Genomic DNA, 24,718 nt, shown 5'->3' with positions numbered 1-24,718 from the left:
TTTTAGTGTGCTATATATGATCTTATCATATATATTTCTTTTTTATATTATAGTGGCCTTTCTTAACCCATACATATAATTATTGTTTCACTTATAACTAAAGAAACCCTTTATTGTTGTTCTACCATGTGAGTGTGCAATGTATACGTTACGGTACATATAGCAACACGTTCGTTTTATGATAAAATGGGAAATGAAGTGGGAAAAATGATCATGAGAGTTTGATATAAGAATATATGCTAATTAATTTGGAAGTGTATAAACAAGTTGAGTTTTAAGCACCTATAGTCCGACTCACACATAAACTGACAGATTCGATCATGTAAGCATCAATAAAGTATTTTCGATTCTAATTAATGATTGGAATCCATACCAAAATGTTGTGAAACTAATACTTTATTTTATGCTTCGGCCAGAATGATCTTATGTCACTTGATTATTATATATTATGATTTTTTTTTTTTTTTTTTTGATAATTGATATCAGTTGGTTATATTCTTCTCATTATATACTTTGAGATACAAATGTCTTAGAATAAAATGTTTCGAGATTTATAGAATGAAACAAATCATCCATCATGTGATTCTCGATCGATACTGCTGGAGTACTGCTAAGTGCTAAAGAAGTAATTTACTTATTAGAGAAAAGACGAGGGCCATGCAGATTCAAGAGTAATGAATGTATTTACTATTTAGGCAATGATCGGACAAATTGGAAAAGGTTCGTAGACACAACGAGAACGAGGCCTAAGACTAGATGGAACCCACATGGCGCAAAAGATTTGATCACATCAGCCACGTGGATTAGTCCAAAACCCAATCTTACGTTATTGGTCACTGCCCCTCTGTAACACATCTGTCTCTGTTGTATTCAGCCAACGCAAACGCAAACGCACTTTCTTGTCAATCATCAACATTAACTATACATATTCGAGTGGGTTCTAATGTCAGTAGCTTATTCTAGATTTCTTTGGATACATTTATTAGTAGATATGTTTTATAGAATTGAATGATCTCCATACAAAAAAGTCACTCTTGTGTTTAGTTTTGTGTTGAAACAAACATGTTAATTGACTAAAATTATAACCTAGTGATTGGTATTCGAGTTCCAATTTACATAACACATTCGTTGACAAGAAAACAAACAAAAAGGAATTAGTGAATCAAATATGTAGTTATATATACTTTTAAAGATGAACCAGTAAGTACATTATATCAAATTTAGCGACAGAGTTTATTACTCTCATATTTGGAACTATTTTTGTTTCTCACAAAAGTCATGCACAACAAGCTACAAAAAGACAAAGATATCGAGCGTGTGGACATAAACGATCATCGACGACAACAACAACAAAATACTAATATATAAAAAGTACCTTATATATATTTCAGAATAAAATAAGAAGCCTTGAGAGTATTTAAATATGGACCAGCCTTTCACGTCCATTGCATAATCACAACTCAGTTTCATAAGCAAAAGAAAGAAAAAGGCAATGGAAGAGTCACGATCGTACAGAAGGCAGAGGAAGAAGCAGACGAATAAGTTAACAGGTCGTGGTTCAGGATCTCGATCCGGGTCGGTCCAGATGAAAATGAGGAAGCTCCGAGTGCTTATACCTGGCGGACGAAGATTGAACCAACCGGATCAGCTTCTATCAAAGACTGCTGATTATATCGTACGTTTGGAGTTGAGGATTAAGTTACTCAAAGCCCTTTCTGATATCTACTCACTCTCTTAAACATTTTGATTAGTCTTTTTAGTTTCGTCGTCGTCTTTCATTTTTGTTATTCTAAACCAAATTTTTATCAAAAACTGTACGTAGTAAATTTTAATTACTTTGTTAGTATGTTTGTTTTAGTTGGGCCTATGTTGGCAAAAGATTATCATATTTGGACCCTTTACAGCCCATGAATTGTCACCTAGATATTCTCTCAAAAGTGGTGATGATGACAGGCTTTTTCTTTATTTCACCGATTCCAAATTCCAATGTTAATTTTTTTTAAAAAGGACTATTACTAGTTGACATTATACCATGTGATTGATTAATTGGTTACCTCTAAATAAATTCAAAAATATTCATCTTTTTTTTGGTTGCTTCTGTTTGTTTAAACGAGTCCCTAGATACTAGTATTGAACTGACACTACTAGTTGTACTATTTAACTCTACTTTACTTGGAGTGATTCTTTTTTTCAGAAATTAATGGCAACGAATGTTGAACGATTATTATGGACTCATCCCAGTTTTCGTTATTATTTAACGACCTTGTATACGACTTGATACCTACCATTGGATAATTAAATGTGTTAGTATTAGGCTATTAGAACTGAATAAATCTCAAAAATATTTAACATATATTCAGAAGAAAAAAAAAATCTCTATAATTTTTCGAAACTGCTAAGCACCAGATCCCTGAATCAAGCATTCGGATCCACACCCTAAAAAAAAAATGTTGGTGACCTAATAAGAGACTACTGGTTAATAACTTAATATAACTTCATAATCAATTTAAGTGATTAATCATTTAATTAAATATAACTAATGTAATGACGGTATATGTTATAGCTCTCTCTCTCTCTCTGTGACTCTCTGGTTTTGCCAAAATCTGTTTAGCAATCATTTCAGATTCCATGCTATACCTCTTTGACTCGATTTTAAGGAATAAAAAAAAAATTGAGGGTTTATGATTAAACAAATCAGAGAGTGTGCTTAAACTTAAATGGTGTGCGTCTCTGTTCTCTTCTTCATTCAAAACCCAAAACAATGTCTGAGAAGATGATTCATCGTTTCCACAACAATTTGAATCAAATCTCGCCGTCTTCTTCTCCTGCTCCTTCTCCAATTACTTTGAATCAATCAAACGATTCATCTTCTTCCTCCGGTGGTAATCGAATAAGCCCCATCGTTCTGTTCATCATCGTTCTCATATCCGTCGTCTTCTTCATCTGCAGCGTTCTACATTTGGTTGTGAGGTACTACTTAAAGAAGAAAAGATCGAGCCTTTCTTCATCACCGAACGAATCTGATCGAAACCCAGAATTCCCCGACTCCGATACTTACCAAAGACAGCTTCAGCAGCTCTTCCATCTCCACGATTCAGGTCTAGATCAAGCTTTGATCGATGCTCTTCCCGTGTTTCTTTACAAAGAGATCAAAGGTACGAAAGAGCCATTCGATTGTGCTGTGTGTCTCTGTGAGTTCTCAGAGGATGATAAGCTTAGATTGCTTCCCAATTGTAGCCACGCTTTTCACATAGATTGTATCGATACGTGGCTTCTCTCGAACTCGACTTGTCCGCTTTGTAGAGGCACCCTTTTCTCTTTAGGGCATCAGTTTGAATACCCTGATTTCAATTTCGGGTTTTTCGCCGGAGATGATGGAGGTACTAGGGTTTCTCCGGCTCAGAAACAGGCTGAGAATGAGATTGGGAAGAGAGTGTTTTCAGTTAGGCTTGGCAAGTTTAGGAGCAGTAATATTAACAATGGTGAAGAGACGAGTGGTGGGTGTGTGACTAGTACTAGTAGCAATGTGAACAGTAATCTTGATAACAGGAGATGTTTCTCTATGGGGTCTTATCAGTACATAGTGGCTGAATCAGATCTGGTTGTGGCTTTGTGTCCTAATAATGAAGGTTTGAAGAATGTGAAAGAAGGAGAGAGTCATAATAATAGTAATGTGGATGGGAAGAAGATTAACATGAGAAGTAAAGGTGAGAGCTTCTCTGTGTCGAAGATTTGGCAATGGTCTAATAAGAGATCAAAGTTTGCAAATCCATCAGAAACCAATCTTGTGGGTACTTCTTCTTCTTCTTCTACTTATGCTTGTTCTGGATCTGGTACTACAGTTTCTACAGGATTAGCTTTGAATGGAAGGAGATTTCAGGGTCCTTGATGAGAAGAGTTTTTAGGTACAGAATCAGAAGGGTAGCTTATTTTCTGCTATTGGATTTAATTGAATCATTGATTCTGAGTTTTGATTTGAATTCATTTTGGTTAACACGATACTGTAGTGTTTCTTTTTGTGTCCTTTATTGCTGAATCTCTCTCTCTCTGTTTGTGTGTTGAGAGGAATAAGCTTTTTGTTCTTTGATGATGTTATAGTGGTACTGTTATATGAGATGTTTCAAGTTCTAATCAAACTATGTTCATAAATCAGAGTCACAAAGTGTGAGAAACTTAATCTGAGTTTGTAAGTTTGAACTGGAAAGTAGATGAGGTTCTGAGATGGTTAACTCTAATTTGCAGAAACTTTGACGAGTGTAAAGATTAAATTAGTTCAAAACTTTTGGGATAAAGGACGATTATACATGTGGGACAGATATTTAGAAAATTAGAAACTCAAAAAGTGAAGTCAAATCTATTATTTCTCTTGTGGGGTTTTAGAACTTTTAAAGTGTATCCAAAAATGGGATGGAATCATTATTGGTAGGGAAAAATAATGATAACCCATATTTGAATTATTCTCGAAAAAGAGCAAAGAGAGCATTCGAGTGAGTTAGGTGAGGAACCCTCACAATGATCTCCATAGTTGTCTTGATGATAATTACGTCAAGATGATCTCTCAAGTCACAAGTTGTCTTCAAATTCATATCCAACAAACCAAATGAACATCCACTATTTGTTAAAATCATATACAACATCACATGTTCTAATGTTTCTATGTTGGTATTGGGCAGTTTCTATCGGATTGGCTTCAAATAAAAGATATGCCTTGTAATAAATGCAAACTACCAATATCCAAAATCCAAAACTTGTTTTCTTAAGCATCTCACACCACATGTTTAACCAACAGATCAGTCAGAGTCTCAAAATATAATCAGAGGCAGAACGAAATTTCTTTAGGTTAGGCGTATACTTTTTTTTCTTCAAGGTTCTTTTTGTTTTTTTTTCTGATGGATTTTCATCCAGTGGCGTGGGAGGCATAAACATATTTTGTCTAGGCACAAATCTAAATAATTAATAATATTAAGTTATTAAATATTATAAATTAACAATCAAATATTATAAAATGCAAAATAAAAAATATTTTTAATAATATCAAAATAAATTTGCATTTTAATATATTTTAACATTTGAAATAGAAAAAAAAAACAAATTTTTTAAAGTAAGTACTGTTTATGTTGGTTTATAAATATACTTAACTACATATACTACATAAAATGCAAAATAAAGAAATTTTTTTTTTAATAATATCAAAATAAAATTTGCATTTTAATATATTTTAACATTTGAAATAGAAAAAAAAACCAAATTTTTTAAAAGAAAGTACTGTTTATGTTGGTTTATAAATATACTTAACTACATATACTATATATATATATATATACAATTTATTAATTAGAAATATACACAGTTACAAACTTATAATTCACTATAGAATCTAAGTACATATATTACATTTAAATGTACTTATATAACCATATCACACAAATTTGTACTCTAGAAATAATAAATTAACTACAAAAATATCTTTTAATGCTACTAATTTACTAGTTTTACTAATATTATTCAATTAAAACATATGTATACTATACAATTCAAAATATGAACTAAATTTGTCAAAGTTAAACTGAAGATAGAAAAATAAAATAGAATTGAAAGCATATAATTTTATTTAAAATATCCGTCCACGCATCTATCATCTCGACAATGAAATTTTTTGTCAAAAGATGCATTGGCTTAAAAGAACCTCAAATATGACCACTTCTCTCATCACATACACCAACATGAAGGTAATGGGTTGTTAGAGACACATAGCAATATCCGTCATCACCCATGAGTTCTCCATTACTCATTTTGGAGACAGCGAGCCAACCTCTTAAGCTTTAATATTAATCATGGAGCAAACAATGAATTAAGATTGTCATTGTGAGTCTGTGATGCTCAGCGTTACTGGATCTTCAATACTAAGCATTCTCACATGTTTAACCAACAGATCACTTGGAGTCTCAAAAATATTAGAATGCACACAAAATACACACATACCATGGACAAAAAGGAATATAATTCTTTTCCCACTTTCGTATGTGTGCCTCTCGGAATGACTAGATTAGAGGCTGTGTAGATCCAGAGGAATAACATTAGATCATAAGATGGAACAACCGACAAAATCAATTCTTCCATTTTTTTATACAAAAATAAAAGAAGTTTTTATTGTATATTTTGAAAGTCGTATGTATGCAAAAATTGATAGGCTCCAATTAGTAATCTAATGGCGTTTTCAATAAGATTATGTAAAAAAAAATTAATAATCAGACATATTCATATTGAAAAGATTCTGATTGGTAACAACACATAATGGGTATAATGACGTAAGTTACAAAATAAAAATTCTCAAAATGAAAATTGCATAAGGTACTTACTTTTCAAAATATGTTGATTTGATACATTTTACGGAATGAAAGCACATAAAATTATACTACCAATATGTACTTATATTTAATACACAAACAAAACATTGTTTTTAACAAAATTTCAACTTAGACTGATCCTTTAAATTGTTATTTTCTGATTTTGAATCTCTCTAAATTGGACAACCAATTGTAGAAGATTTTTGAATTAATGTTTGGTTGACAATTTTTTTAAAAATATATATATTTGAAGTAAAATCTAATAACAAAAATATAAAATATTAAAAAAATTGTTAAGAAATTGTGAAAGTTTAAAAATTATTCGAAAATTGTATTTTTCGTTCTAAATAATTTTTTGTTTATTTTTGCTATTATTTTAAATGCCTAAAATAATAAAAATTCATTATGCAAATGAACAGTTATATACTCCTATTACTAATAAAAGGAGTCCATTGAGACTCCTAAAACCATCCACATCAGCATTTTCAATCTTTTTATCTTAAGCTGCCACATCATTGCTCATCCACATCATTTTCATTATTGCTCTAAGAGTTTTTGTTTTCACTTCTCCAAAGCTGGTCGAACGATCTCTTTTCCTACTGTGTAAACGATCTCTCTTCCCCTGAATTCAGATCGTTTACTCTACATAAATCAATTCTTTATTCAGAACTCCTCACCATTTTCTCCTATTTTTGTCATATGTGGATATTAAACGTCGAATCTTTGTTTTGACTCTCACTTGTCATTTTTTTCTAATCACACGGGAGATCTTTGTGTTGAATCGCTAGTGAAAACCATGGATTATCAACAAATCTATTGCTTAAAACAAGAACTCTCAGGTACACGAACTCATTTTCTTATGGCTTATTAGGCATTTTCAGATCAGTCTTATGTACTCTCTCCCCAAACTCCGGTATTCATAACTCATTCCTGATATTAAAAAAAAAAAACATTTTGACCACATTTTATATATGGATGTATCGTTAAATGGAAATACGTGTGTATCCAACATATTATAGTCGACTACCAAATGAAACTGAACATAATGCTTTGTATCTTATATTATTTAATAACTAATATCTATGTTTGCTAGCGAGTCCATTGCTGTTGACCGTACCAGGTTGTACATTTTCAAAATATTAGTCTTCATGTCAAGGTGAATGGATGGAAATAAAAATCAAGAGTTTCCCTTGCCTTTGTTTTGTTTGTTGTCTTTCCGAAAATCTGATCACTACAGCTTATTGTATATCTACATTTCATATGTCTTCATACCAACGTAAATTTTGATATATGTTTCTTCCTAGTAATTATGTTCCATTCAATTTATCCTTGATTTATCAATTATTTTCTCAAATGTGTTGCTATCTACAACCCCTCTAGAAATTAAAATCAGTGTTTAAATGTGAACGTCGATGGAAAATAAAATAAAAAGGCTTTTGACATTCTGTTACATTTCACAATAAAAAATTTACTTTAAATGGATGCAAGAACTTAAAAAAATGCCAATCAAGACGAAAATATAACATACCCTTATGCATTTAATTACAAGTCTAATATATTTTTGTTATTTGAATTAGTCTCTCATGAGCACATGCACGCAGTATATATTATAGTGGCATATCTTCAAACTAATTTAATTGTCTATTAAGGTTTGGAAATTTATTCTATATTCCACTTTCTATGTAGTTGGTTATTTTTATTTTATTTTAGGTCCGTTTTGCAAATAGTCGTGTTGCCTACTTGGGGTATCAAACATTTAAACCGAAATGAATTTTAGTTCATTTTCATGAGCATACAGAGTTGTTTCTAAGGAGCACATGCCAAAACGTTCTCACTTATAAGCCCGGGCTTATAAGTTATAAGTAAGAAACAAAGTGTTTGATAATAGTGTTATATAATCAACGTGTCTTTTCTATTCCTGGGTGAAAATATTATCAACATGATATAGAAAACTACGAGTATATGAAGTTCAAAAAGAATGAATAAAAGGAATAAAACAGATACGAATGACTAAAATACTGGAAAATAAATTGCTAAAGTCTTTTTCCCCTCCTTTTTTTTCTTTTTCCTTTTGGACAAAGTCTTTCCCCTCCTTTGAAATCGTTTTCCATGAACTCTAAGTAAAATAGAGTTTCAATTTTTGGTTCAGCCCTAAACTCATCAACTCCCACACCTCTTCGATACCTATGGTTTGAAGCTCTTTCTTGATTTTTATATAGAAAATCACCCTATAAAGAATAGAACTATTGAGTTCTAAAGAGATATGAACATTAGGAGATAACATCAATCCTAACATGATTCGAGCCTATCTAAATAATGGAAAACATAAAACCAAAACCGTAAACTCCTCTTAGCAAAAAAAAAAAAAAAAAAAACCGTAAACTCCTTGACCGACTAGTTGTTGTAGGCTTGTAGCGAGGGTTCGGCCTCCTCACACGTATGGGCCTAGTATCCTCAATGTCTACCAGCCATCAATGAGTCATCATTTTAATTTGTTGGTACCTATAATAGGAGTTACGTCCTCTCGGAAATTCCATAATTAGAGAGGTCATCTATGCCAGACAAATCCACTGTCTAAAGTAAGTCCTCAATCTTTCTTTTATATATTTTGTATAATTATTATTTCTTCACTATAGATTGTTTTCCTAAAACTTAAGTATTCATTTCTTCATGTGGATTAAGCTCTGATGGAATACGCCCGACTTAGAAAATGGTTTTCTTTGCTGACAATGTATTACACAATATAAAGCAAATCATTTAGCCAAGCTATTGTCCCATACACATTTTACACTTTTACCTCCATTCATGTTGCTATCGTATTTTAAGTTTTGAATTCATCTTCCAGCCTTCCTCTATCTTGCCAAAAATTACTAATTATCATCATAACCAATATATAGCAAGCTATAGCCAAAATTAAGTTTGTAGAGAAATTCTAAGATTCTTGCCAACTTTTTTTTAATATTCTTTCTCCTTTCTGGCTATGATTTGAAGTATAATTATTGTTGTGTTTTTGTCCTTACATGACCTATTTGAAGAACTTGACGGGATTTTTACGCCATTAGATTATATTCGTCCTGTTTTGCTAATTCTCTTTCTGGTTGTTTACAGTACTCCATGAATATTGATGTTGTTGATTCACTAAGAAAAACATCATTCCTCTCTTTCTTTTCAGGAACTCATCGATGGTGACGGTAATGGGATGGTAGACACGGTTTACTGGTGTATTCAAGAAATGTTTATTGATGGTATGTATTTCTTCCCAAGCTTCCCAATCATATTTCTCTTAACCAAACAGCTAGAAGTGTCTACACAACTTCCACCAGTTCGTAACATCTCGGCGTCAGATATTTCCAAGGGGGTTATATGTATTTTTAATGTTTCACTTGAAACTTTGAGTTCAATCATTCTTTCAGGGAATTTTATCCTCATCAGCATATGCTTTATTTAAGAATGACATCAAAGAAAGAAACGATTAAACGAATACACAGTTAAGAAAGACTACATGTGTTACATGCACATCTAAATTAATGTTTCCTTCCAAGAGCTGCAGATTAATTTGAACTTACATTTAATTTATATGGTAAAAGATATAAATATCATCTAATTTTCACTGACAAGTAATTATTCCATCGTGTAAATTACATGTAAGATTAACTTCATAAAATGATTAATAAAAATGTTATATAATATAGGCAAAATAAAAGTTTTAAAAATTGTATCCACGTTTGTATATTTCTCGGGTTCAAGTTCCAGTTAATAATTTCTTGAGCCAATGTCATCATTTACATAATACATCTTCTCATATTTACCAAAGACATTGTATCATTCAATAATTTAATTGACAATACCTCGACATGAATTCTTCGCTGCAAAATTGTGTTTGTGTTGCTACATCTGGAGCCTATACATTAAACAGAAAAAACATAAGTTATAAGAAGGACAAAAATACTTTGCGAAGCAACTATATATATAATTAGAAAACAACTATAAAAGTTACACAACCTTACGGCTTAAGTGAAGGAGCACATATAACAGGCACTCAACATATGCGAAACTTTTTGAATCCCCTCTTTCTATCTGGGATATGTATGTCTGAGAGCAAATGATAACAGTCAATAACTGGTAATCTCTAATTGACAAGTCCATAAAAGATATGCGCTAATCATCAAGCAATACTTGTAATAAATGCAAACTACCAATATCCGAAATCCTGAATCACCTTTCTCATACATAAAAGAGTCAAACTTAGCTTCCTTGATCACTTTTGTACAAAAAAAATCCCAAAAATCTCAAATCCCAAACAAAGGCTATGAAAAAACTATTTTGAATGCCTAAAATAATAAAAATTCACTATGCAAATAAATAGCTATATACCCATTCAATATTTGTATAATAATCTTCATAGTTATCTTCATAATAATTACATGGTATTTCCATTAATGTGTGGTAGATAAATTATTGTTTTTAGGATTTTTGAAATAAAATCTAATAATAAAAATATAGAAATTTTAAGAATTGTTAGGAAGTTTTGAAAGTTTTAAAATTATTCGAAAATTGCATTTTTCGTCTTAAATAATTGTTTGTTTTGTATTTACAATCGGCATTATTTTAAAAGCCTAAATTAATAAAAGTTCATTATGCAAATAAAAAACTATATACCTATATATTATTTGTATAATGATTTTTTTTCTTAGGAGAAGAAACCTAGATTTGTGATAAGCTAGCTCGCGTAGGTTAGGTTAGGTGGGTGCCGTTTCTGTTTAATACAAGAAGTTAATCTATTAGCATGACAACATCTATGATCATTTGGTTTTACTTTTCATTTCTCATTCTAGATTTAAACTAATCCCTTTAATGGAACCCAGGAATCTACTACCACTACCATTTAAAAGGATGGGATGGGATCGATGATAAAAGTTGATTATTACTTACTCTGTCAGTAGGAGAAATTATGTCATTGATTTAAAGATTTAAACTTTTCAAAATTTCATTTCACATTATCTCTATTTTTTTTTCTTTTTCGGACAAAATATTTGTTTAGAATGAATTATTGTAAGGGAGAATGGACTTTTGTACAAAATAAAACACACAAGAACCTCAAATACCAAACAAAAGGCCAAAGTATTTGTTGGAGGAAACGGATGGACAAAAAAAAATTGGCGGGAGAAAGCTGCTTTTGCTGCATCAACGGCTTGGGCAAGACTTGTCTTTCTTTTTCTAGTCGTGCTGATGAAAACAAACACACTCAAGTCCTTATGCTGAAAATACAATGGCCCATCGATTAGTTCACAACCCGCGAGGGAAGTTGCTGACTTGTCCTTCCTCTAATACATCTTTTCCGTTCAGTTTGTAACCAATCCTCATGCGCATCACAAGGGATTTCTGCCATAAACATTAAACCGTTTTGAGTGCTAAGTCTCTGAAGACCACATGCTCAGACTATCTTTATTTGAGCATAGATTATGTTGTGAATCATGAATTGCTATACTTCAAAGCCGAGCATGGAATGTATAAGACAGGAACACGAAGAAAGAATGTGCATACCTTCCCATGCTGGCTGTTAGTGACGCTTAGATTCTGTGTGATGGCACCATTGCCGCTTGCCGGGAGTGTATTACTGCTAGCTGGATCCAAGTGCAGCTGGAGGAACTGGAAGTTACCCAAAAAAAGAGAAGGTTAAAGAAAATTTTCAAAACTGGACAGTTGTCAAGACAGATACTCCATTATCAATTGAGGAAAAGAGGAATAAGAAGGGAGAAAAACGCAAAAAGAATGACCTTTGGAACAGCAGCCTGGAAGATAAAGTCTGTGAAAGTATTGGGAGATAAATTAATAAAAGTAGCCTGGACATTTGTCGTTTGCGGATTCCCTGGTGGCTTTGAGAAAGTGAACTCAATCTTCAAGGAGCTGCTCTCGTATGCAACAATAGATGGATATGCTGGACCATTGGTTGCTGCAATAATGAGGAAAGCTTGTTATTGATCTCTGTAAAAGAGTTTCAGTGATCATATTGATTGTTTTTTAGGCCAAGACTTTTTCTTACCTTCCTTTGATGGGCTTGGAGAAAGATCATCTAATAAATCAAACATACCGGTGGACGCAGTCGTTGCTGTGTGAGGTGGAACTGGTGAAGAAAGTGTGTCTAGCGCATTTGAGGGATTACTGTTAACGTCAGCTGTTGATAATAAATCAATAGATGATATGCTGTTTTGTGCAGGAGAAGGTGTTCCAATTGATAGAATATCCAGTAACAGATCTGTGCCGGCTTTTGGAGCCTGGGTTGCACCTAAAACATTGCATAAAAAACGGGAAGACCAAACATGAGTTATCGTCTTGCAAGGAAAATAACTTCAAAAAAAGATTGCTCATTCAGAGACAACTAGCAAGTGAGCACGCTATAAAAAGAATGTAATAGTTGTAGAAACGCCAAAGAACTAACCAAATTGTGATGACGATGATCCTAAGTCAACACCGAGAAGATCCTGAAGGTAATCTGCACCAGATGAACTAGGTGCAGCCAGGATATCATCAGAATCCAGGTCTAGCAAGTCCACAAGAGGATCAACAGGTTTCTCAAAACCATTTGGAAGACTAACTGACGACTTGGCCACTGTTGAAGCTGATGCAGGGAAAGAGCCGGCCCTCCTCACATTAAAAGTAGCCTCATCCAGTACAGGCATTCTCTCAACCAGAGAAGATCTATATGCACACATAATTCGGTCATGAGCCTTAAAGGAGAGTGAACATGAAAAATTAATTTAGTAAATACACGAGGAAGAGAGGAATTAGGGTTTTCATTAACCACCTGATATTTTTATGCCTGTCAACTATAGAATTGTACTCAATAGCTCTCTGCTGCATTTCAAGGAGAAGGCTTCCTTTCTGCTTCACAATTATGTCTTTAATTCTCCTGCCATTGAATATTAAAGAACTGTTTAATTACAAAGTGAGAGTTGAGGACAGGATGTACAGGTATAATAAATTTCTAATCATTTTTCAGAAGATAACGCGCTAAAGTTTCTGGTAGACAGCCAAATTTCATTATTCATATACTCAGTGTACATATGCATTTTGCGTAGAGTTGAAAACGGATAAGTGCAGACGAGTTGAGATAAAAACAGATAACACAACGAAGCTGAACAAATTTGAGCATACTCTGAAATAGAAGGAAAGCGGGATGACAGCTTCAGTAGAGCAACCAATGCCATCGCTTTTGTAGTGGAATCTGAGTTATGGCGAGTAATGGCATCCTCGATAACGTCCACTGCATCAGATTCCGTTACCTGCTCATGGCAGTTAAATACTCATTGCACATTTTTAAACCAACATGAAATCCCAAGAAGCAAAAGCATCTACATATTAATCAAGGAGGAAATAATGAATAAGGATTACTCACCGTGATTGGATCTTCACTACCAATCATCCCCACATTGTTAACCAACAGATCACCATATTCCCCGATGCACCATACCGCCACTCGAACAAGAGTCTCCTGGTTATAAGCTCAATGAGACCATATTAGGAAGGGTTACGACTGATTGAGGACTAAACACAATCTAACATTAGAAAGTAGCTACCTGTTCCGAATATGTCAAGACTGCTCTGTATAATGCCCTAACTGTGTACCCATGAAGCTCTGATGCATTGCTTATGACAACAATAAGTGCATGCCACACATCATCTTTCACAAACTTTCCAGCCTACTAACATGGAATAGATGACATTAGGTTACGACAAATACAAAAAAATGCATATAAAATTTGAAATAGCTTAACAGATATAAAATCTCAAAGAACGATTTCAAAGAGTGTCATAAAGTGGTAACAAGTTAAAACAGAGCATAAAATAAATGTCTCGCATTTGAATCCATACCTCACACAGAACCTTGAGCATCTGATCAATGTACCATAGTTTTTCTGGAGAAAACCTACATTTTCAAAATTGTTAACAAGTCAACAAAAATTACAGTCAACTAGACATTCACAGTAAACTTCCAATTCTCCTCACCCCCAAACGGCCAAACCCCCCTATGAAAAGAGTCAGAGTAAGTAGTTCTTCACTTTCTTAAATTGAATACTTACTTTTCAACAATAAAACAAATTTTTGCACTAAGATCTTCCTTAAAATCTTCGTCACTGATTTCCAAATAATCAATTAGCTCCTTCGTCAGTTGTGTGACATTATTCTCATTCACCAAAAGAGTGACAAGCTCAAGAGCTCTTTTCCGAATAGAAGCATCTGGGTCCTAAATTGTTGATGGAAGAAACCCAGTGAGCATTTTTAAGTTTTCTAAGACATCTATTACTTAGCAGTTAAACATTGTTTAATTTATTTTCCTGGTAATACTAAACACAATACCTTAACACATTCCAAAACGGTAACTCTGTGTCTTTGCACTGCTTGATCATCGAAAGTGATTGCTTTCATCAGCATGTTTAATGCAACATATCTGGAGAAGGAAATCATGAATTTGAGAAGGTAATGCATCATGTTAAAGAGAAACAAAACTACGATAAAAAAGGAAACGCTGGCTGGTAACCAAAGCATAGTGTGCTTCATAGAGTTACGCAAATCCAAAGAAAAATGATAGATGGAAGGAAAAACAAGCAAGCTATATCATAAACATATAATACCATATGATGATATCAAATAAAAATTGAGGTGAAGGAGGTTGAACCTGATGTTATTGTCGCGGTTTGATAAGAATCTTCCCAAGATATTGATAGCCAACACACGCAAACTACTGGTGTCTTCAATGGCCATGATTGTTTCAACACACTCATAGAGTACAGCATTCCCTGCGTTTTTGTTTGATTCAGTTTTTGTTGCCACCTACAATAGCATGAAACCAACTAGAATAAAGATATCTTTCAGCATAACAGCAAGGATCAAAGAACCAGGATAATAAAGTAACCCACAGTAGATCCCCGACTCTGAACTCAAAAGATTTCCACAACAATGCATGTAACAGAAGCGGGATGCATTCATCATGATGAGATAAAAAAAGGATTGGCACAACCGACATACTTATATGGCCACATAAAAACACTCGCTATGAAAACCAAGACTGGCAAGTCTGGCATCAAAAGAGGGAGAATTCTACCCGGGGGAAAGTACGGGAAAACTCAGTACCCAATAAGTCTTGTATCTACCAAAGAGAATGATAGCCCATCATCGCTATGAACTAAACAAAATGATTTCTCCCTCATGCTATAATTTAACAAAATCACATTACATGAGTATAGTTTTATCACGACATTTTTTCAAAAAGGCAACTTAAACCAAAAACAAAAAAACTTTGATGTTTAACAAAGAAATTACATCGCAGATGTGAAGATAGTCAACCATATCCACAATCACGTGCTAAACTATGACTAACCTGGGCAAGTATATCAGTCATCAAATCACTAGCATCAGCGTCACCCTGGCCTATAACACGCAGGAGTCTGAGTAACCGTATGTGAAGAAAAGGGTCTGTGATCCCTGCAACATCATACTCAGGCTGATACGCACTATTAGTAATATCTCTCAAAGTTTTTATCACTCCCTCCGTGCATTTCTGCAGAGACAAAACAAAGAAAGGGTTTGTCAAAACTGACTGTCTGATAAAACAAAAAACAAAAAAACAATCTGACTATCAGCCTCATTTTAGCATAGTGATCTATTTATAAGTGATTACCACAGATATCGTACTTTATTGCAAGAGAAATATAATAGACAAAAGCATCATACATGTAACATAGCAAGCTCATGTACGCAAGTTTATTGAAGCAAATTCAATTACATTACGCCGATGCTCCTGTATGCATAAGTAGAGTGGTTTGTGTAGTATTATTGACCTACCTTTCTGAAGTACTCTAAGGCTTCATCATTAATCAAGCATAATTCATAACAAAGTTGAACTCCAGTTATAAGAACCCCATGATGCTTTTCTTTAAGCAAGGAAGCAGCAGCGTTAACAAAGTTTTCTGCAAGATCTGGAACTTTCCTTACTATTCTAGTAGAGCAAAGCGCTGCCTGCATAGAATAATACAACATAAATGGTAAAAGCAATGAAGGAAAAAAAAACAGCTACTAAACTCCAGCAGAAACTGTATACGAACTAAAAAAAACACTTCACCTTCTTTCGTATATTAGGGTCACGAAACTGGATTAATCTTTCTACTTCTGGCGCAAGATCACGAGCCATTTCCGCAGAACAAATGTTCCCTAAAGCACAAAGAGCCAGTCCTACAACGTACTGGTTCGAATGATTAAGATCTCTGCACGTGACTTAAGGTTAAACTCAGAACAAATCTATTGCAATATTTTCCCCTCCTGAACTCCCATCACAGCAATACAACCTAACAACAATTGTTCTATCTTTTTCCGCTAAACATTAAAAAATAATCCATACAAAGGACTAAGAGTATTAAGATTCATCCTAAAGAGTTTAGTAAGGATACTGTTTTAATGAATTGGTGACAAGCATCAACACTTCTTGTCTCTCATCAAGAAGCAACATTAGGCCAAGATATCCAATCCTCTTCTCAGGAAATCCAGGAGATGCAATTAGTTTCAAGCACTCCATCTGACCAAAGTGTGTTGGGTAACCAAGCATGTGTATGAACATGAGTTTCGCAAGGTTCCTGTGCCTATCATGTGGATCATCTTCGTTAATCAATGCTCGGATATCGGCACACTCTTTTCTTACAACAGCTCGCTCCTCTGCAGCTGTTTTGCAAGCTCTTATGGCACGGATCATGTCCCTGAATCACATTCACATGTCCCCACACATAACTTCAGAATCGTATAAAATAATTCAAACTTCCACTCTAAATTCCCAATAGCAACATAATAAGCAAAAGGATTACCAAATGGTTTGATCAATGTTCTTAAGACAAAAATCAAAGTTCTAATGGAATCAGAAACACCTAAACCAAAATCATCCTCGAGACAGGCCAATCGGAAAAAAATATATATACTTAAATCAGAATTCAATCCTTAAATGGACGAAGCTCAACCCTCAAATTTCATCTGTGAGCTGATCAAACACTAAGAAACGAGAAAAGGGAAAAGAAGAAGAGAATCTAATTTACCTTAGACGAGTACCAGAAGAAAAGGGATTCATGATTTGGGATGTTCAAAGGAGGTTGGACCTTGGTCCACCGGTGGTAACTTTACGAGGAATCTGCAGAAATTCGCCGCCGGGATTGTACAAATCCGTTACCGGAGTTCGGAGTAGCTGCTGATCAATACGAAGAGAGATGAACAAAAGAAACTGAGGATTTGGATCTCGATGGCCGATGATGCTTATGTTTTTCTTTATTTTTTCTCAGTCTTCGTAAAGCCAAATTACCAAATTAAAAAAATGCGTTGTATAAAGAACAACATGACTTCCAATTGAATACGAAACGGTAACGTTTTTGTCAGCAATACTAAAACATTTACTGGGCCAATTTTGGGCCATACTTTCATTGATATTGAAACGGGCGCCGTATAGTCAGGCCCTAGTATCTTTATCTCCTTTACTTTAAGACAAGTCTCTACTTTGAAACTTTAGAAGATGCTAAGAAGCAAAATTAAGTAACAACAACAAAAGCAACACAGTCGCTTTCGTTTCCTACTCGATTCCGACATGGCTTTGGAGTTTTCGTCGTCCTTGTCTCTCTTCTTCGTGTTAGTCGTTTTCAATCTCGGTAAGTTTTCCGAATCTGTTAATTCAGTTGAAAATTCTGAACCCAAAATTCGGATTTTTTATTTTTTCTCATGATTTTGTTTACAGTGAGTGGTAAGATAGTTTTAGAAGATGGGTACGAAGTCACGACGGTGGTCGACGGTCACAAGTCTGGTCTGAATCCATACACGATTCATGCTTTACCAGGATCTTCTAATCTGATCGTCCTTGATTCTTCCGGCAGTACATTCTACACTACTTCCTTTCCTCTCTCCGTTGGTAAACACACACACACAACAAAGCCACTCTTTTGTACATAATCTTACGGGTCGGATCATTATGATTGCTTTTGTATATGAGTTAGTAAACTCGTGGATGCATATAGTGAAATGTTTGGGGCTTATGGCTTTTCATTGCAAGTCTAGACTGCAATTCTATCTACAAGTGAAAAGTTTGGAAATTATTTTGTCATCTTTCTTTAAGTTTGAAGGTTGAGCTCATTTGGAGTATGTGAGTTTTTTGTGTGTGTGCAGATAGTGTGATAAACCGGTTTGCTGGTGATGGGACTCCGGGTTATCTAGATGGTAAAGCTGGTTACAGCAAGTTCAACAAACCCCGTGGTTTTGCAATCGATGCTAAAGGAAATGTGTATGTTGCTGATAAGGGCAATAACGCTATACGCAAGATCAGCTCTTCAGGTGTTTGTTTACATTCAATTCTTGTATCCCTTTAGCTTTTAATGCATGTTTTTACTGTCTAGTCTTTGTTTGGTGGAAGAAACTTTCAGTTATCTTTATTATGCATGTTTTATTTGACTTTGCAGGGTATGTAACCACCATTGCTGGTGGGATCTCAAAGGATATTGGACACAGAGATGGACCTGCACAGAATGCAACTTTCTCTAACGATTTCGAGATCACTTTTGTTCCTCAGAGATGTTGTTTGCTTGTTTCTGATCATGGAAACGAAATGGTTCGCCAGATAAATCTAAAGGAGGAGGATTGTCTCAAAAGCTCTCATTCTAGTATGTCTTTTTTAAAAAGTAATCATTTTTCATGATGGTACACTGTGCTTTAGAAACTTCAACGAGTCTCCTTTTGCTGTTTCAGATTTAGGGACATACTCTCTTTGGTCAATAGGGATTGCCCTTTCATGCTTTCTCGGGGTAGCCATTGGATTTGCTGTTCGCCCTTACATCATTCGTCATGTAAGTTGTTTTTCATCTATCTCCACATTTGGTGTATACTCAACATATAAGATCTCTTAACCAAATCTTTATAGACAGGAAGAAGTGAACCACCTCTCGTTCATCATGACATGGAAGCTTCTCCTAACCAAATTGGGGGAACAATTTCTGATCTTCTTCTCCTACGTTAGTTACCGAGTTACTGAATCAACAGTTTATTCGGTACTAAGTAGACTAGTTATGATGATCATATCTCACCTTTCCCTCATGTATTCTGCCATTAGTAGATTAGTTAGTTCGATGGTATCTAGCCTTTTCTTCATGCGTCAACCCAATAATGTAGCTATTTTAGACAAGACAGGCTTTGTGTCTGATCCCGAAAGTCCAGGTTGCTGCAACCCAAAGTCTCCGCTTTTACTTAAACCGTCTGATGATCTTATGGACCTAATAAGCTTTGATGATGAACGAGAAACTAACAATGACAAAGACTGCAGTAATGAAGAGACAGACGCTGCTTTATCTCTTACTCGTGCAACCATAGATGACATTATAAAGGTTCAGGTTGAAGGATTTTCAAAGATGGCTGAAGAAGATGCTGCAGCTCGTAGTTCTTCATCAGCTGAGTAGGTTTCAGTAATGGCAAAGTTTATATCTTTTGTAAATGTAATGTTTGACATTCAAAGTTCGGTTGAGTTGCAAAATCTTTTTTTTCTTTATACCGCGGAAGAAGAATTTAACTTTGGTACTTTTCTTACAAGAGAGATCAAAAATTCCCAAATACCTAATGTACCTTCTCAACAAAACTCAAAACAGCTACTATACCTGAATCCCCAATTGCTACTACTATCATATTAAGCAACTTCTCATGTCTATGAATAGTATCCATATGGGTAACTATTCATATGGTGAGCTCTGTAGTGAATATTCTGATGAGTCTGTTCTCCAAACTCTGTCGACTTAGCAGTAGCTGCTGCTGCCACACGGCTGTGGTCTTGCTCCTGACCTGGCCCAAACACAATCTCATTAGTCTTCTCGCTGCTTTGCTCACAAAGCGTGTGTGGGATCGTCGAGTGATGCCTATGGTGATGCTGCTGATGTTTCTGTTGCTGCTGCTCCTCGAGGAATTCGGCATCCAAGCTTCTGTACAAGGCACGGCTTTGGCGCAGCTGTTGCATTTTCTCTGTTGCATCTTTGGACATGAAAGGATAAATTTTTTTGGGAGTGGGGTTCCTGGACTCGATGGGAGGCGGTTCATCTTTGTTGTGTATTACAAAGCTCTCTTGAACTGGCCATGAAGTTGTGCTAAAAGCAGAATGCTTCGTTTCTTGATGGTTGAAGTCAAAGCTGACTGTCTGCTTCTTTCTGAGACCGGGAAACAATCCACTGAACAGCTCCACAGAAAACACCCAAGCATTCGAAATGAATATCCGCAACGTTCCAAGGAAGCTCTCTTCTTGTTTTTCTTGCTCGTCTCCTGTTGGAATCAGAGGTGGTCTGACCGGTTTGACAGGCCCTTGGTCAGAAGCTGCTTCAGATAGTTCTTGATCCTAATATATTACACAGCAGGCAGAAATGTTGGTTGTAGCGATCATAGGGTAGCAAAGGAGAAAGATGTTAAGATGCGATTGTACACTCACAGTGTGATATGAAACGATAGAACTGAGCCTACGTTGCAACAAAGCCAGCATGTAGCCAAAGAAACCTGCCGCTACAAGAACTGCAATCCCTGAAATATTAAAGCACTGAATCAGAGATATACATTAAAGAGTAACGAGGATAGAGATGATTGAAGGATGAAAGAGGCAACAACCCAAAGATTTTGATATGTAAATATTACCAAGAGGAAAGCCACTTCCATACTGATCAGCACAGTCATCAAAATGGAGTTGAATCTCTCTGATGGCTTGGTTTCCTCGGTCAATGACTAGCAAGGAACAACTGCTTCCGAGATAAACAACATCAAAATCATTTGAAAACTTTGCATCTTCACTCGGACCATCCACATGACCTCCCCCACGAGCCATTTTCCCACCAGCAATTGTTGTGACTCCTGCCATTGACATTTTCTTTCTTTCTTAATACTAACTCTTACCTCAATACATAATAAACAAACAACATTTGTCCAAAATGGCAGCAAAACCATAAAACAACAGACAAAAAGTTACCTGCTTCACTGATCTTCCTGATAGCATTATTCACAGTATCTGCAACATAGATATTTCCTCTATCATCCACCGTGATTCCCTTAGGATTGTTCAACCTCGCATCCCTTAATCTACCGTCAACATGACCCGGATATCCTTCAGGGGAGCCAGTAACCAGCCTCGGTCTGCTATCTGCCATTGTTCCAAGAGTTACAATTTGTTTGTTCAAGAAATTCATCTACTACTTGGTCTTCTACGAATATACAAAACCCACAATCAGTTTCCCATATGCTGCATTTAAGTGTTAGACATTGAATCCAAATTGTCAAACAAAGAAAAACATGTCCTGATTATTAAAAACCCTTTTTTTTTTACCTCTCTGTATTTCCAAATACAGCAAACATGTACAGACCACACATAGTCCATGTGCACTACTACGATTAGGTAAGCACAAAATAGTTTCTTTATCACGTGAATGAAAGCAAAAAACTGATTTCATCATCCGTATGCAAAATCCTTATCTGGATCAGCAAATATTGGAATCCCACGAATGCCTGACGCGAAATCAAAAAAAAAGTCTGATAATTTTTTAAAGTGATGGTGAGCACTTACATAGGGAAAGAGATGAAGAGGCAATCTTGTAAATGTTACTATTCTGAGAATCCAAGATAAGCAATTCGCCATTAGGCAAGACCTGGAGAGAATAAGGTTCGATACCGAGTTTGCTTCCGTCTAACACCGTCTCCACTGAATACCCATTTTCAAATTTCACCATCGATTTCGTAGGAACCCCTGATTCAAAAAAACCCAGAAATCAAAAACCCCAGGAATCATCAAAACTGTGACAACCTTAATCAGCGAAGAGAGGGGAACCAAAAAAAAATAAAAAAAAAGCTCAAAACCTGTTTTAGTGGTGGTTTTGAAGGACCATAACCATTTCAATAAGGAAGCGCCATGATTCGAGATGAAGCTATTAACAATCTCTGCAAGAATAATGAAATGTAAGCTCGTTAAATTTACAAAAAGATCAACAACAAAAAAAAAAAAAAAAAACCAGATTTTTATTTTTTCTTAAAAGAAGCGTCATCGCAAAAACAGAGTGAAGAAACTAACTCGCAGGTGAGGTTGATGAAGGAGCTGAAGCTACAAACCCAGAAAATAGGAGAATGAGAATACCCAGAAACAATAAACATCTACACATTACTTAAGATTGTTCGATAGAGACGAAATAAACGAAGTGAGAAAGACGAATGGGGATAAATATTAAATAAAAACCCTAGTTCATATCTAACAAAAGCAGAGTAATGGCGAAGAATGTGAAGATAAGAAGAAACAAAAAAAAAAATGGTGGAGCTTTTGATTGCAGGAAACAGAGGTTGTTTAAAGAAGTAGTAGTGTGTGACACAATCTGTGAAAAAAAAAAAAAAAAAAAAAAGGAAGGAGAAAGGTTGAAGAAGAGAAAAAGTGACACCTTTGTCATGCCATTAACGTCGGCGCAACAATAATTAATAAAGTATTATTAAGGTTTTGGTAATTATTTAAGATTTTTAATTATGTCTTAGGATAAATAATTATGTTTTTGTTCATGTTAAAAATATACTACTATAGAATTGTTAGAAAAAGAAAAAAAAAAAAAAAGTTTTTATTTATTTACATAGAATTGTTATACAATGGAACTTTACACTAGAGAATGGGCGAAGGGAATTCAAGACAACTAGTAGAACAATATACTATTTCAGTATCCGATGCTTTAAACGCTATTTTAAATTGGCAACGATGTTTGCATCTCCTACAAATCAGTCGAGTTTGATGATCATTAGGGATAACATCAACCGACGTATCTCCTATTTCTTCCTCCCATATGATGCTCTGACCAGGCTTCATGTACGGATCTTTTCCAAACATACACTGAACGTGAAGAGTGACGCAACAAGCATCGCACACATAACACATATGGTTTGCATCGGTTATTCTTTTCTCGCATACTTCGCACCAATCATCAACAACAACACCCTCCTGATCACTTTCTTTGACTTTTGCTGATGAAAAATGTGAGAAAATGATCATGGTGTTTGTACCTTATCGTGTATGGGAAGGTGGCACATTCGAAACACAAAGTGAAGTGACAAACAATGCAATTCAACACCTCTGCGTTCCATCGTTTTAGAAAGCAGATGTGACATGAGGCCTTCTTATCCGTGGACGGGATTAGGTATAGAGGATGTGGATGACCTTGGTAATGAAATGGTTCAGAAACCAAAGCGCATCTTACATCTAAATTGAAATAACATGTTTCCTCGCAGCATTTGTAAGAAAAACCACCATACTCTCGAAGACAAGCCCGACAACGACAATAACCATTCTTCTCTCCAGATCGACCATTGTCGTCCACTAGTAAAGTAAGTGGATGGCGATGCAATGCATGTTGTTTCTTGCGCGGAAGATTGGCACATATTTCATGTAAAACGAAATCACACTCCAAACATGAATACATGTTACCTTCGTAGATGGGAACAACGCACCCTTGACAAACCTTTTTCTCGTTATAAACTCGATTGACCTCCTCATCAAGTCTAAGAATATGATGCTCATGACCAAAGTGTCGTATTAGTTTATCACCTATCTTCTCAAACAACGGCCGTTCATCTTCAACTTCATCAAATTCTTCAGGGATCCCTTCAAGTTCTTTCCCATCCCATATATCTTTTCGCGTGGCACACTTTGAATGAACGCTATAAGCACATCCCCTGTTGCAAGAATATTCTCCACAAAACTCATCAACTTTTTGGCGACAAACTCCGCAAGACCATTCTCCCGATGGAAGAGACGAAGTGTAAGAGAGACGGTGAGGGTGACGAGAAATTCTTATAACCCATGGTAAGTAGATGCAGTCCACATGGACAACAAAATCGCAAGGAGCACAAATGTAAAACGAACACTTATAATGGTCTAACCCACAAGTGCTGCAAGTTAAGGAGCCTTGTCTAGGGAAAAGGGTGAGTGTATGAGCATGCCTCTTTGGATGGTCAATGGTTAAACGGTAGGGGTTTTACAACAGCACGCTGAGCAGAAAGGGACATCGCCTTCTCCAACTTTTTTATTACACCATGGTAAAGGAAATACATAATGATCAGGATGTGAGAGATGAGACAGACGTACCCCAGAGTTGCGGAAACTACACGAAGTATCGATGATGTTACAACTCTCACCGTCGATCTTGTGGAACTTATCTTTGTATCTGAAACGAGCTTTAGGACATAAAAAAAGATGCTGATCACTACTCTCCTCCTCGAAGTCCATATTTGATAACATAATAATATGAGAGAGTTATCCACAATGGAGAGTACTTATAAACTATGGTAAACGATTTAGTTATTATATAGAG

General features: G+C 35.2%; 5 protein-coding genes across 6 annotated transcripts; 3 read left to right on the top strand and 2 right to left on the bottom strand.

Annotated features, from left to right (window-relative positions):
* The first annotated feature begins 1,456 nt into the window (after positions 1-1,456).
* Positions 1,457-1,738, top strand: LOC109128669 (uncharacterized). Its single transcript, XM_087483084.1, has one exon. It carries the CDS (start codon positions 1,493-1,495, stop codon positions 1,736-1,738), a length of 246 nt encoding a protein of 81 aa, XP_087339210.1. The 5' UTR covers positions 1,457-1,492.
* A 777-nt stretch (positions 1,739-2,515) lies between these two features.
* On the top strand, positions 2,516-4,149 carry LOC104741089 (RING-H2 finger protein ATL47-like). The gene has a single exon (XM_010461867.2). The coding sequence runs from the start codon at positions 2,762-2,764 to the stop codon at positions 3,887-3,889; it is 1,128 nt and encodes a 375-aa protein (XP_010460169.1). The 5' UTR covers positions 2,516-2,761; the 3' UTR covers positions 3,890-4,149.
* Positions 4,150-11,323: 7,174 nt separating this feature from the next.
* LOC104741088 (AP-1 complex subunit gamma-1) lies at positions 11,324-17,866 on the bottom strand. Its single transcript, XM_087483768.1, has 18 exons — positions 17,426-17,866; positions 16,793-17,095; positions 16,468-16,609; positions 16,191-16,364; positions 15,727-15,906; positions 15,025-15,179; positions 14,706-14,796; positions 14,429-14,592; positions 14,220-14,274; positions 13,925-14,047; positions 13,744-13,839; positions 13,503-13,630; positions 13,153-13,257; positions 12,787-13,046; positions 12,391-12,633; positions 12,125-12,300; positions 11,892-11,996; positions 11,324-11,729 (listed from the first exon to the last, which is right to left on the bottom strand). The coding sequence occupies exons 1-18, from the start codon at positions 17,455-17,457 to the stop codon at positions 11,634-11,636; spliced, it is 2,628 nt and encodes an 875-aa protein (XP_087339894.1). The 5' UTR covers positions 17,458-17,866; the 3' UTR covers positions 11,324-11,633.
* Positions 17,867-17,874: 8 nt separating this feature from the next.
* Positions 17,875-19,905, top strand: LOC104741086 (uncharacterized). 2 transcript variants are annotated; one of them, XM_010461863.2, is made up of 6 exons: positions 17,875-18,025; positions 18,112-18,282; positions 18,537-18,701; positions 18,827-19,027; positions 19,113-19,210; positions 19,285-19,905. In XM_010461863.2, the coding sequence occupies exons 1-6, from the start codon at positions 17,965-17,967 to the stop codon at positions 19,378-19,380; spliced, it is 792 nt and encodes a 263-aa protein (XP_010460165.2). In that variant the 5' UTR covers positions 17,875-17,964; the 3' UTR covers positions 19,381-19,905. The 2 variants fall into 2 exon arrangements, with proteins under 2 accessions (XP_010460165.2, XP_010460164.2); XM_010461862.2 differs by having other exon boundaries at positions 17,880-18,025; positions 19,289-19,905.
* Positions 19,878-22,869, bottom strand: LOC104741087 (uncharacterized). The gene is made up of 7 exons (XM_010461866.3): positions 22,447-22,869; positions 22,236-22,316; positions 21,946-22,125; positions 21,355-21,525; positions 21,027-21,239; positions 20,827-20,915; positions 19,878-20,736 (listed from the first exon to the last, which is right to left on the bottom strand). Exons 1-7 carry the CDS (start codon positions 22,532-22,534, stop codon positions 20,059-20,061), a joined length of 1,500 nt encoding a protein of 499 aa, XP_010460168.2. The 5' UTR covers positions 22,535-22,869; the 3' UTR covers positions 19,878-20,058.
* Positions 22,870-24,718: the final 1,849 nt, after the last annotated feature.

The sequence above is a fragment of the Camelina sativa genome, chromosome 14 (assembly GCF_030686135.1).
Source record: "Camelina sativa cultivar CO46 ecotype springtype chromosome 14, ASM3068613v1".
In the NCBI taxonomy this organism is placed as follows: domain Eukaryota; kingdom Viridiplantae; phylum Streptophyta; class Magnoliopsida; order Brassicales; family Brassicaceae; genus Camelina; species Camelina sativa.
Note: the sequence above shows the minus strand (reverse complement) of the source record. Positions and strands in the feature narration are given on the sequence as shown.

What these genes read in the sequence shown, in the direction of transcription:
- LOC104741089 (XM_010461867.2), top strand. Translation starts at nt 2,762, where the DNA reads ATGTCTGAGAAGATGATTCATCGTTTCCACAACAATTTGAATCAAATC.
- LOC104741088 (XM_087483768.1), bottom strand. Translation starts at nt 17,457, where the DNA reads ATGAATCCCTTTTCTTCTGGTACTCGTCTAAG. An exon ending in GTCACCAATTCATTAAAACA is followed by an intron (nt 16,610 to 16,792) that starts GTATCCTTACTA and finishes AGTCACGTGCAG; the next exon opens with AGATCTTAATCATTCGAACC. An exon ending in GACAGGCATAAAAATATCAG is followed by an intron (nt 13,047 to 13,152) that starts GTGGTTAATGAA and finishes GTGTGCATATAG; the next exon opens with ATCTTCTCTGGTTGAGAGAA.
- LOC109128669 (XM_087483084.1), top strand. Translation starts at nt 1,493, where the DNA reads ATGGAAGAGTCACGATCGTACAGAAGGCAGAGGAAGAAGCAGACGAAT.
- LOC104741086 (XM_010461862.2), top strand. Translation starts at nt 17,965, where the DNA reads ATGGCTTTGGAGTTTTCGTCGTCCTTGTCTCTCTTCTTCGTGTTAGTC. An exon ending in ACGCAAGATCAGCTCTTCAG is followed by an intron (nt 18,702 to 18,826) that starts GTGTTTGTTTAC and finishes TTGACTTTGCAG; the next exon opens with GGTATGTAACCACCATTGCT. An exon ending in GCCCTTACATCATTCGTCAT is followed by an intron (nt 19,211 to 19,288) that starts GTAAGTTGTTTT and finishes CTTTATAGACAG; the next exon opens with GAAGAAGTGAACCACCTCTC.
- LOC104741087 (XM_010461866.3), bottom strand. Translation starts at nt 22,534, where the DNA reads ATGTGTAGATGTTTATTGTTTCTGGGTATTCTCATTCTCCTATTTTCT. An exon ending in CAAAACCACCACTAAAACAG is followed by an intron (nt 22,126 to 22,235) that starts GTTTTGAGCTTT and finishes TTTTTGAATCAG; the next exon opens with GGGTTCCTACGAAATCGATG. An exon ending in TGGAAGTGGCTTTCCTCTTG is followed by an intron (nt 20,916 to 21,026) that starts GTAATATTTACA and finishes TTAATATTTCAG; the next exon opens with GGATTGCAGTTCTTGTAGCG.